We start from the raw sequence: 12,263 nt of genomic DNA, 5'->3' as shown, positions 1-12,263 counted from the left end.
TTTGTTTTTAAAAAAAATAATTATCCAACGATTTACAGACGTCTCTTTCCCAATGTTAGTCAATGGGGAAAAGTGTTTCCGGGCCCAGGGACTGATAGGGAAGTGTAGTACTGCCGTTTGGTCACAACAAATATTTTCCTCAGAGAGTCCGGCGCACTTCCTGGGGGCTTGTGGTGGAGGGGTTACAACATTTCAGTTCCAGCTTCATTGTATGATTAAATATCCAACAGCACCTGAAGGCAGCACAAGCATTTCCACACAATGGTGTTCAGATTCTGCTAGCAGTTCTTCTATCATGCAAAATGCACTTTTTGTTGTATTTTATATATAAATATGTGTCCCCGGTGTGTCAGGGAACTCACAAAGTGTCAGAAAACAAAACCCTCTCTCTTTTTTCATCCGTACCCTCATCTCTAAAAACGGGGGAACAACGGAGCTGATCCAGATTTGCTGCCGATATGACGTAATATCTGAAATTTGGGCTGGCTTTATGCCCACGGCCCTATCAGAAACGTTGCATAACTGCCAACCCTACCGATTTTGGCGGTAGTCTACCGCTTTTGACATATTTCTACCGCCTACCGACTTAGCTGGCTTTCCCTACCGATTTTCAATCTTCCCAAACTAAAACAAATAAAAACGACACTACATAGAACCTGGGCTCGACTTTTGGCGGACACCGTTTTCAGCGTGTCTGTGATCGCATCATACAAACAGTCCTCTGTGTTTCTGAAAGAGAAACAACGTGCAGACCGGGGGTAACGCTGCCTTTCCTCTGCATCCTTCACCTACAGTGTCTCAACTGAAAGAGGACCACAAACACACACACAATATAATACAATTTTGAGATTTGGGGATATTTATCTCCCAGTCTTTCACTTTTTCTGAAATTTTCAACACCAAACATGTCGTTAATGTCTCTGTTTAGTGAACTACAGCAATCTGAAAGCCTGTACATTATCAATATCACATTTTATCAGTAGAAAAATGCAGGAAATGACTTTTTTAATGCAGTATTTTCTGATTTATGGCGCAACACAAAGATATTTCGCTCTGTGCAAACCTTTGACTCTAATATGTCAACAACATGAAACGAGAATATGAACCTGGCTTTATCCAATGTTCACACAAGAGTTCTACATCCTGACACACCCTTCATCTGTCTCAACTGAAAGAGGACCAGAAGCACATTAAAAATATAATAAAATGTGGAGACTTTGGGATATTTATCTCCCATTCTTTTACTTTTCGGGCATTTTACAGACCAGACATGTCGTTGATGTCACTGTTTACCAAACTACCACTTTTTCTGAAAAATGCATAAAATGATGCAATATGTGTTAAATACATGGTTTATACATGTAATTACTGGGGTTCCATTTCTTCTGATTACCTCATTTGGGCCTGCACATTTGCCGCACGCAAACCTACCTCTTTTGGATTTGGAAAGGTTGGCATGTATGACGTTGCTATCTGAAACAATGCGCAACGTGTTTTGGAAGAATATGGTCTTTGTTTACATTAGCAAGCATCACTAACCAGAGCTAACCTGTACTGGAGAGAGCAAGTTTAAAGAAGCCGGATATAAAAGGTTCTCACCTTGTGGTAACCCCACAAGAGAGAAAGAGTTTGAGCTCCATACTGTTTCAGAAATAATCCTTGATGTGGTTTGGAACATGATATGGCGTTTAATCACGGCAGCGTCTGAGGTCTCAAGGTTGGCAAGTATGGCTAGAATGGGTGATTGAGCAAAACACTTCAGAGACATGTTTTTTATATACCTGAGAGACCTATAATATATTCATAGAAATTGTATAATAGGAGACCTTTAACCCTTATATGGTGTTCGGGTCTGTGGGACATTATTTAGCTAAAGAAAAATGATATGATAAATTATTTTTTCAAACTCACACTCAATAGCCTTGGCTCATTTTCTGTGAAGAACATGTATCAGAATGCCCCTGACATTCCCGCACAAGGTTGCAACATAGTTGATAAATTCAAGCATGGACACCTGTCTGCTCTCACATTCCCGCATTAGGTTTTGCGGGAACCAATCTTTATTTTTTTCACACTCTATCCCAGCTGCAAATTTGGGGCGAGACACAATAAATAAAGCTTCGCCAGTTTGTGTCCTTATCACAACTGATCAAGATGGCCAAAAGATTCTCTGCTCAGAGGGCCTTGCAAATGATTCTGGAAGAGAAAGTCGTACCCATAAGGAGCCGGACACATGCCGCAGTTTTTTCGTGGCTGTGTCTTTAGTTGAAAGCCCAGTGGCGATCTGTTCATCTGTCATACTGATCATACAGTCAATAACTTTGTTGTTATTAGCATCTGGTTAGCTAGCTATGCTAACGAATATAAGAAGCTTTTTCTACAACCAGTGAGGTAAAGGCACATCTTTATATGATCATTATAGTTATAAAAAAATAAGAGAATAAAGTAAACATGTATAAAATACTATATGATAGTAAATAAAAGTTGTTATTAATAAACAAGAATACAGTTTGAAAGGGTAGTGATTTGTAAAATATCCATAAAGAAAAATAAATCTGCTTACAGTTCTGTTTCATATTGATGTTGAGAGATCTATCCATAGATCTCCTAATGTTGCTCTCAAAGTGCACCAGATTGATGCTTTTAACTTCAACATTTAAAAAAAATTCTTCCCGGGGGAGCATGCCCCCCGAACCCCACTGGAGGAGGTGAGGACCCCCCTAGAGGAGGTTAGGTCCCCCCCCACTTCAATCAGTCCACATGGATAGGAAACTAAATACTTTGGCACACATCTTGTGTACAATATGCTTTCTGTTTTGGTGGTCATGCCACAACCTTGCACTTGAATGCATGCACGAGTCATGGTAAAATATCTGGATTAAGAGGTTGTTTTTTCTTTGCACGGCATGAAAGAAAGGCGAAATGAATGGGCTGTGATTTTAGTAATTTTAAGCAGAGGTCAATAATTTGTACGGCCCTCGGAGGATGTTGAAAAAATTGAAATGGCCCTTGAGAGGAAAAAGGTTCCCCACCCCTGATGTAGAGGAAGAGGCTTCAGAATGTGAGGATCACATTTCTGAGAATTCTGAGTCTGACAGTGACTTTGAAGAAGAGGATGAGATTGAGCATCAGCTAGTTACAAAGAAAAGATGAGCCACAGGACCAGCCGGTCAGCCGGCAAAAACACGAGTAGCACTTTATTTCATTAATGTGATCTAACAAATGTAAAGGGAAAATACACTGAACAAAAATATAAACGCAACACTTTTGTTTTTGCTCCCATTTTTCATGAGATGAACTCAAAGATCTAAAACATTTTCAATTTACACAAAATAACCATTTCTTTCAAATATTGTTCACAAATCTGAAAAAATCTGTGATAGTGAGCACTTCTCCTTTGCCGAGATAATCCATCCCACCTCACAGGTGTGGCATATCAAGATGCTGATTAGACAGCATGATTATTGCACAGGTGTGCCTTAGGCTGGCCACAATAAAAGGCCACTCTGAAACGTGCAGTTTTGCTTTATTGGGGGGGTCTGGGGGGGTCTGAAAACCCTAGGGTTAAACCCTAACCCTAACCCTAACATGTCACCCATTGAGCATGTTTGGGATGCTCTATTTTTGTTCAGCGTATTAACCTTAGGCCTATATGCCGTTTATATTGCTTGTAATTGAGATGAAGTAAACATCTGTTGAGTATTTTAACATAAAATAGTTTGATTGTGTTGAATTGAAACCCAAAAAGGCAGCAGGTCCACCAGAACCACGAACACTGAGTAACATATATTAAAGTTAGACGTAGTGCCTGCATTTTCTACTTGGTTTTCATTAAGGCTACTGTCATTCTTTTTATTAAATTCTCCTTCTTTTTGTTTTTTATTGCAATAGAGATGGACCCCTGATTTAAAAAATAATACTGTGTTTTACTTTAGTTCAAGTTTTTCAGCAGTTGCAAACTATAGTATTCTGTAGGCCTTGCCTTAAAGGTGGGATAGGTAAGTTTGAGAAACCTGCTCGAGATACACTTTTTGTTATATTCCATGGAATGCTCTTAACATCCCGATAGCAATGAATATCTTAAGTGCTATGACAAAATATTTATAAAAAATGTCATCTCTGGAAGCCGTAGCGCTGTAAAAAGCACGACCAATCATCTGAGCCGGCCCGGCTAAATTAACTGGATGGCCTACCTGCCTGTCAGCCTTCCATCTGTGCACAAACTTATCTCGTGCCCCATTGGTCATGTGCGTGTTCATGTGTGTTGGAGGAGGGGCTCTGTAAGGAAGTGGCAGATTTGTTCCGGCTGTGTATTATCAAATCCTAGCACACGCGAGCTGGTTTCTCCAAAATTACCTGCCCCACCTTTAAGATGATACATTGTCCTTTTGTCTTATGAAACATCTTCTTTTCTCCTTTATTGATTTGCTTAGCATTTGATATTGAGGTATCCTAAAGTAACGGAAAGTAATCAGATTACATTACTTTTATATTGTCATACTTGGATAACTGATAACATTGTTTTACATCAAACTGGTAATTGATAACTCCATTATTTGATGGTTAATGGAAATAGTCATATTCAGTTGTCATTATTCAACACTCAGATTTGTATGATTATGTTTATGATAATGCTGGGAACTAGACAAGGTGGAAAGTATCTGACTGAATGTAGTTGTATCTCAATGTCTAATGGCTTCTTGTATTACAAAGGTAAGAGCCAGCAGGTGAGTGTCAAACTCAGGAGAAGCTGAACCTGTTTTTGTGAATTGAAAATGAAATCCTGTTGATAGTCTGGAGGAGTTTTGCTCCTCTGTCTAGGACTGTATACATTTGTACTGTTGTAATATATTCATCCATTAAAGTTTGCCAGACTAGACATGTCAAATGTGTATGTATATACACACACATGTGTATATATTTGCATTCTTGTGATGTTGAGAAACTGCATTTTGGTCTCCCTCTTTGAAACGTAATGTACGATAAAGTTGACTGACTGGAAAGCCAAAAAGGAACATCCAGCGGACGAGCAGACAGACAGTGAGGCCAAATGGTTAGCCATCTTTATTATGAAACAATATTGGGAGCAGATCAAACAGCTGTTACATGGTGGTCTTTGGGCCACTGCAGTCCCTTCCTGTGTCCCGACACACCCCCCCCCCCCCCCCCGGCAGCCAGCCCTCTCCCAGCTGCCCGATACTAGGACTGCCTCCAGGAGCTGAGCTTCATTCCAGCCGAGTACATCCTCCTCCAGCTCCTCCACCCCCCCCTCAGACAAGTGATGTCCTTCACAGCAGGGCAGCTGACTGTATGTTGGTTGCCGTGTGGAAAAGGTGACAGGGGGGTTATATTGGGGGAAATATGTGCGAAGGATTCAAATTAACAACCTTCCCACGTTACCAATTTTAAATATCATGTGCCAATCTAAACAATTTAGAGGGGAGAAAGAATGATGAACATGGGAAAGAAAAGAACAATAGCCATTGGTCTGGCTGTTAAGCGTTTTAACGGCATGGTGCCTCTCTCCTGTGTTTCCTGTCCAATGTGGGGATAGAAGATAAATGCATGTTTGGAAACCAACGATGTTTCTTCAACACACAGGTATCTTCTGTAGCACTTTCAGCTATAACAGATCAATGAATGTATGGCCTGCCACTTTTTGTTGGGGGTGGGGTGGGGTGGTGAGGGATTGTCCCGTAGAGTACAGTGCAAGTCTAGAAGCAGTGGAGGTGAGTAAGGGAACACTTTGCGCGTCCTAGCTACAGCTTCTCTTCTGTCTGACACCTTTGTGTTTTAAGCCTAAAATATTATCAAGGGTGGGGCAAAAGAAAAAGAGGACAAGTAATCAACCTGTTTTACCAAAAATAAGATACTTCAGAAAAATCGCATCTAAGTGATCATCTATTTAACACAGGAGTTGTTTATATAGAGGAAAAGCAAACTTTAACAAATTACTCCATATCGCCATCTAACTCTTCATCTGAACTTCATGTTCCCTTAGCTATTTTTTCCCATTAAGAAAAGAGTCAAAAGTTAGAAATGGTCTGGAGAGTTATGGCCAAGGAGGAAGAGGGAGGGGAGGAAGCTGTCTGATCCACAGAGAGTCCTGGATGAGGGGGGGACGGTGGGGCTGCCACTGCTGGGCTTCAGCTGGGCGGCTCCTGGACTGCAGGGAGGACCGGTGAGGGAGGGAGGGAGGGAGGGGGAGAGAGCAAGATCTGTGTTTGGTTGGGCAGGTGAGATAGGAGGAGGGGGGGGGAGAAAGAGGAGACAGAGAGAGGGCTACGCGCTCGTCAGGTCATCAGTCCATTGGCCGCTTTTCTCCGTGTTTCTTTGTAAACTCTTCGGCGTTCTTCAAGAATTTTTTTCGGTCCTTTGAGTATTCTTCTGCTAGGTCCGCCCTTAGAGGATGCTCCGGCTGGGGGTCGTTCACCAGCGCGATGAGGGACTGAATCACTGAAAGACACACAGCCCAGGACAGCAGCTTAGAGTCGTACAGTGCTATGCCCTCAGTGTTTCATTATTGTAATGAACACCGATTTTTATGTGACCTTTTATAATGTGTTGGAAGATTTGTTCAATAAAGTTTAAAAAATAAAAGTACAGTGCTTCTCCCAACAACACTACAGTGGTACTGTACTTAAGTATACGTTTGAGGTACTTGTACTTTACTTCAGTATTTACATTTTTTTGCTACTTCGTACTTCTACTCCTCTACAGTTCAGAGGTAAATGGTGTACTTTTACTCCACTACATGTATTTATTACCTTTAGTTACTTTACAGATGTGGATGAATGATGTGAAATATAATCAAGTGTTGAATCAGACTTTAGTTCCACCTGGAGTAAATTCACAAGCTACCCGTTTACCCGTTGTGTCTCAAATTGTACGACAGCATTTTGCCTATTCAAGTATTTTTATATAAAAAAATAAAAATAAATGTTTTTGTTTCCCTGCACACAGGCGGAATACAAAACATCGGTGTACTGCACAAAAAATCTCAGTCGGTACTTCCCTACAACATTTTTTTTTTTTTTTAATCAAGGGGCCAAGTGCCAATGCTTTGAAAAATCAGAGAGCATTGAGTGTAGACCTTATCGGGAGCTTTTGTCTTGGAACTTCCTGTCATTTCAAGTCACTTCTCAACTTCCGGTCACAATTCCAAACTGAAGGTGGAGGGTGTAAAAAAAAGCAGCAAGATATGGGGCAAACTCCTTTCTGACTTTTGTAACTGTAGTTTAGAATAAGCATTTTATTCAAACAAAAAAAATATATATTTTAATAATACTCAAACTAAATCTATAGTGGAGTTTGTTTTTTTAAGCATCTTCTCATTTTTAAATCCCAGATTTAAATGTTTAATGTAAATATTTAAAAACATTACAATCTCTAACTTCAAAAAATTGTTTAAACTACACACTGGATATGAGTAAAAAAAGAAGAAGAAATGTAACCTTCACGTTTTTTTCATCTGTATGAAAATGTAAAATGTCTTTCTTGTTTAGTGCTGGAACAGCGTAAATGTTCCTGCTGCTGGCCAATAAAGGATTTCTCATTCTGATTGATTTAGAAACCAATAATTAAAATCGAAGTTTAAAACTTCTTATTTACTTTTGGATATTAAGCTTTAACGTTAAGACGTTGGGCTCAAGCCTCCAGTACACTTTATTTTTCTTGTCAACTTTCTTTCTAATCTTACATCAGTCAATATGGTGATGTCAGTAATATTATTCATTTAATGGACATATTACATTTGTTTTAAGTGATATATAATCTACATGTGACAACTCTTGATGCTCTAGAAATAACATTTAGTTTTATTGAACTTGAAAATTAATTATTATCCTGTTCTGCATTAAGTATTTTTTCAAATAATTTATAATGAAAAACATACAAATATAAGAATATTGATAAAGAATTAGGTGTATGACCACAGTATTAGTATGGGGAAAACCCCAATTTTACCCATAGGCAGATCATAGTCCTTTAAATATGTCTGCCAGTGATGACATCACTCTTGAATCTGACTTGCTCCTATTGGTCTCTCCATAATAAACTGATTTCATATGAATGAAACTAAAACAACGACGATTGTGTTCCGTTTCTGATCACTTGACTTCATACAGTAATGTACTGAAGGTGTTTTGTTTGAGTATTGGCACTAAAACCAGGCAGCGTAATGATGATAAAGATTTAAGATAAACTGTGATTAGGTAGCGTCAGTTCACATGCAGTGCTCCTCTGTACACCCACCTTGGTCAGTTTTGGTGGCAGGCTTCCAGTTCTCTGCGCTGATCACAGGCAAGCACACCTGGCCCTTCTCATCAATGTTGGGGTGGTAGATCTTTGTCTTGAATGTGATCTTGGGAGGCTTGAAAGGGTACTCGGTGGGGAAAATGATTTCGATTCTGAACGCACCTTTGTCATAAGGAGGGTTGTCCTGTAAGGGAACAGAAGAGGTCAGTGAGAGGAAGTGTGGGCCAGCAGATGGCAGAGCAGTCATTAAGAAGGGTAAATACAGAATAGATGTATAGTTTATTAATCCCAAATTGGGATATATTTTTTTCTTTACAACAGCATGTTAAAACAAAGTTATTGCACATCATTTGGAAAGTAAAAAGGGTAGAAAATAAACAAACATGAATGTCTCAAAAAATAAGAATAAAACCGAACTAAAAAGGTAAATATACTTACAGGAACAATGAGCCCTTGCCATGACAATAGGTTTGATTCCTCAACTTGAATGTTTCGGAAGTTTTTCATTCCAGACCTGCGAATCTCTTCAAGTTCCTGAGAAAACAAGCAAACAATAAATATTAGAGGTGAGTTTTGGAATGTCAAATTCTGTACCTGGGGATTAAATATGAATTGCTTTGTGATCTCTGAAGGTCTTACCATACTTAATGCATTATTTTAGTGACAGCAAACGTATATAAACATTAAAAATGTTGCATAAGAGAAGGAGGCGGTGGGAAGCGCAGGCTTTTAGGTTCTTGCCCACTTCCTCAGAGTTTTGTGGTTCAATAACTGATAGTGCTACCTGCAGCTGGACTTGGAAGAATTTTGCTCACAGGGAAAAAGCCTAAGAGTGATGCCATAGTTGTTGCTGCACTAGTGACTTTTACTGGCTGGTGAGGCTGCATGCAGAATTGGGAATGGAACTGATGAGATTGTATTATCCGTGAGTCCGCCATAAATCTGCCTCATGTCACAGCGGAGGCACTGATCAGAAAGTGGACATTAAAGAAAATTCTAAATGAAATTATCTCTAAATATGGTGTCATTCATGTCAGATGATTGACTATGACAAACTGATTCTCAATAAAGAGAACGTTTTTTTTTTTTCTCTGTTAAATTGTACCCATATTCATTAAAAAAGTGTTTTGCAAAAGCTACAACAAACACACCAACGCTAAATTTCACCTATTTAGATGTTGTAGTTAGTTAACTATATCATATGTAATTGGTTCACATTTAAAATGTAGTTTATTGCAGTGCTATTTTATTACAAGTGTAGTGTGCTGAGACGCCCGTGACTGGCTAATACTTTGTACTCGTCCTCCCTATCTCATAAAGACACCGGTGCTGAGTGGGACTATTAAGGGGCTTTTTTGAGAATCTTAAAATATAGTGAGAAGTATGAAGGGGGGTTAACACAGTATGTTGTCTAACATATAGGTCTTCATATTTCATATAGAACAAAGATACGCCTTGTAGGCCTTGATCATGATCGTCAATCACTGTCGTCTACTTAGCCGGGTCTGACAGATCCTGCTGAATCCACATATTTTTTTAAATCAATTTAGTTTTGTTACTACGTTAAGATCTTAGCAAAAGGTTCATTTTGACCTGCTGTATAATGATGTGAAATAAGGTAAAGCCTCTGTCTGTTTTGGGCCTATTTCCTTGTTCTGTTCTGCCAGCTAGCTTTAAGGCTCCATGTTGTTGTGTGTAGCTCCTGTACAGCCTCGTTACCTCATTGTCTGGGTACCGGGAGATCATCTCCTTACAAAGAACTACCGCCTGGTGCTTGTATATAACAGCAATGAAAAAACGGGAGCTGTGAATGTACTTTAAATTAATCCCCGCCAATCCAAACCCGGCTAACTTGAGTGTAGCTAAAACTCGCTAGCTCGCCAGCTAGCGTTAGCTGAAACGCAGCTCAGATCTGAGGCTAGCCCGTTAGCTGATTAGCAAGCGCCTTATGCCGAGCAAATCCACTCACGCTCTCTGTCGGCCACATCTAAACTCAATTCGCGGTCACACAACAACAGCTACATGGAAGCTATAGATAGGTATTAAACAGAACATGTGTCCCGTGTTAGTCTTCAGAAGGCTGACTATCGAGTCTCTAGCCTAATTTTGCCGGTGCTTTGCTGCTAGGCGATATGATTTGGTTGGCTAACGGCATCACGGTGGACAGTAGTGACCTCTCGTTTATATTAAGTTAACAGTAAAAAATAGCCTCTTAATGTTTCTTCACACAACATGATCTCATATTCGTTAAGATGAATAACGAATGAGTACACTGGCCTAAAATGTGTTTTTACAGATAATAAATAATATGAAAAGAACGGATCGGGAGATTTACCTTGGCCAGCCTCCTGCTCGCCGCCATCTTGATACTACTGTGTGTTCCCAGAATTCACAGCGCGGCGAATATGGGGCTGGAGCTCCGGTTGAGCATCAGCCATCCGGTTAACTAAAGGATGCAATTCCATGTGTATAAATCATCTATAAAATAAAATCAGATTATTACAGGCTGGACAGAAGCCCTTAGGTTTATCTATATGTTTGGGCTACATGCGTGGGTTAACTACAGATTTAGGATAGCCATCAATTAACTACAAACTTAATATCAGCCATCAGTTAACCCCATACCCCAGTTGAGAAGAAAACCTTAAAGTTACAGGACGACTTTTTTAAATTTTGTTTAGGCTTTTAGAATTTTGTCAAAGATGTGCATTACATAAAATTGACCAAAATATGTGCGACAGCTGTGATAATGTAAAGCTAATTTGGAGTTTGCTCTATTTTTTAGGATTTCACGTAGCATCGAAGTGTTACCAATACCAATTCTACCATGGCCTGTGTTCATAGTGATAAAATCCTATAGCACACCATTATCGTTACCCATGGCTAGATGTCTTATCGCTGGGTATTTCCGGACTGTTACTTACTTCAATTTCTCACTCTTGTGAACTGAGGCTTGAAAAGTAAGCTACTTGAGTATCAATACATTCATAAATAAGTACAGAAATAAATTATTAAATATTTATAGTCAACACATTTTAAATGAAATGTGATCATCTATTATGTCAAAACTTGCAGTATTGGTTATTTGGGTAAACCAGGCAGAAACCAGGGCTGCCAACACTCACGCATTGAGCGTGAGAGTCACGCAATTAATCCATCTCTGACGCACTCACGCCACACTTGCCTTTCCTCACGCTAAGTTTTCGTCCAAAAATAAAAGTATATCAATATAAAAATAAAGTGAAGGAACAACAAACCGAGCGGAAATGAGACGGTCTTCTGGCTTAGTTCAGTAGAGTTGGAACGATATTGGGAGATTCTGATTTTGCGGAAGAATAACTCATGAACAAAACGTTATTCAGACACAAACGACGTCTCCTAAGTACCGTGGTAAGGTTGACAACGAACTACAATCACATTTTGATCAAAAAAAGCCAATACGCGCCGTCCTCTGAGCTGGAACGACATTGGTCTCTATCCGCAGCCGGAGAAGAAACGAGTGCACAGGGACCGTCTGGAAACTGCAACTCCGAAAAAAGAGAATACATATTCAATCACTTTTATACAGCTTATTACTACCAAACTCACTACACACATCAATAGTGTCATACGAGTTTGGAAGAATATGCTTTTGAATAATTTGGGGGAATATTTATAATGTAAAATCTTCAATAAATATGGCTGAATAACTTTACTATTAGCCTATAGTATACAGTATATTTCTACCAAACTCACTATTTGCATTGTTGTTGTTAGCATCTGGTTAGCTTAACGGATATCAGAAGCTGTTTCTCAAACAAGGAGAGGGAGAGCTCTGTCCTGTCTGACTGAGAGAGATAACTACAGCTCAGTGAGATAAGGCACTCTCTGTTTAGATAGTTAACTTTAGTCTAGTTATCTCAGTGGGTCTCAAACGTTTTGGTCACCATTTATGAGAATAAATGAAAACAGTTATTAAATACTATATGACAGTAAAGCAAGAATACAGTTTAAAAGGTGAGTGATTT

The 12,263-nt window shown here is 39.4% G+C and overlaps 1 protein-coding gene across 1 annotated transcript; it reads right to left on the bottom strand.

Moving 5' to 3' along the window:
* Positions 1-5,036: 5,036 nt before the first annotated feature.
* Positions 5,037-10,683, bottom strand: ube2l3b (ubiquitin-conjugating enzyme E2L 3b). The gene is made up of 4 exons (XM_079688162.1): positions 10,592-10,683; positions 8,695-8,790; positions 8,254-8,440; positions 5,037-6,456 (listed from the first exon to the last, which is right to left on the bottom strand). Exons 1-4 carry the CDS (start codon positions 10,616-10,618, stop codon positions 6,302-6,304), a joined length of 465 nt encoding a protein of 154 aa, XP_079544288.1. The 5' UTR covers positions 10,619-10,683; the 3' UTR covers positions 5,037-6,301.
* Positions 10,684-12,263: the final 1,580 nt, after the last annotated feature.

This window comes from Notothenia rossii (genome assembly GCF_949606895.1).
Source record: "Notothenia rossii genome assembly, chromosome: 6".
Classification (NCBI taxonomy): domain Eukaryota; kingdom Metazoa; phylum Chordata; class Actinopteri; order Perciformes; family Nototheniidae; genus Notothenia; species Notothenia rossii.
Note: the sequence above shows the minus strand (reverse complement) of the source record. Positions and strands in the feature narration are given on the sequence as shown.

Coding starts and splice junctions, on each gene's coding strand:
- ube2l3b (XM_079688162.1), bottom strand. CDS start 10,618: ATGGCGGCGAGCAGGAGGCTGGCCAAG. Junction 8,441..8,694: donor GGCAAGGGCTCATTGTTCCT/GTAAGTATATTT, acceptor GTTCCCTTACAG/GACAACCCTCCTTATGACAA. Junction 6,457..8,253: donor TGCCACCAAAACTGACCAAG/GTGGGTGTACAG, acceptor TGTGTCTTTCAG/TGATTCAGTCCCTCATCGCG.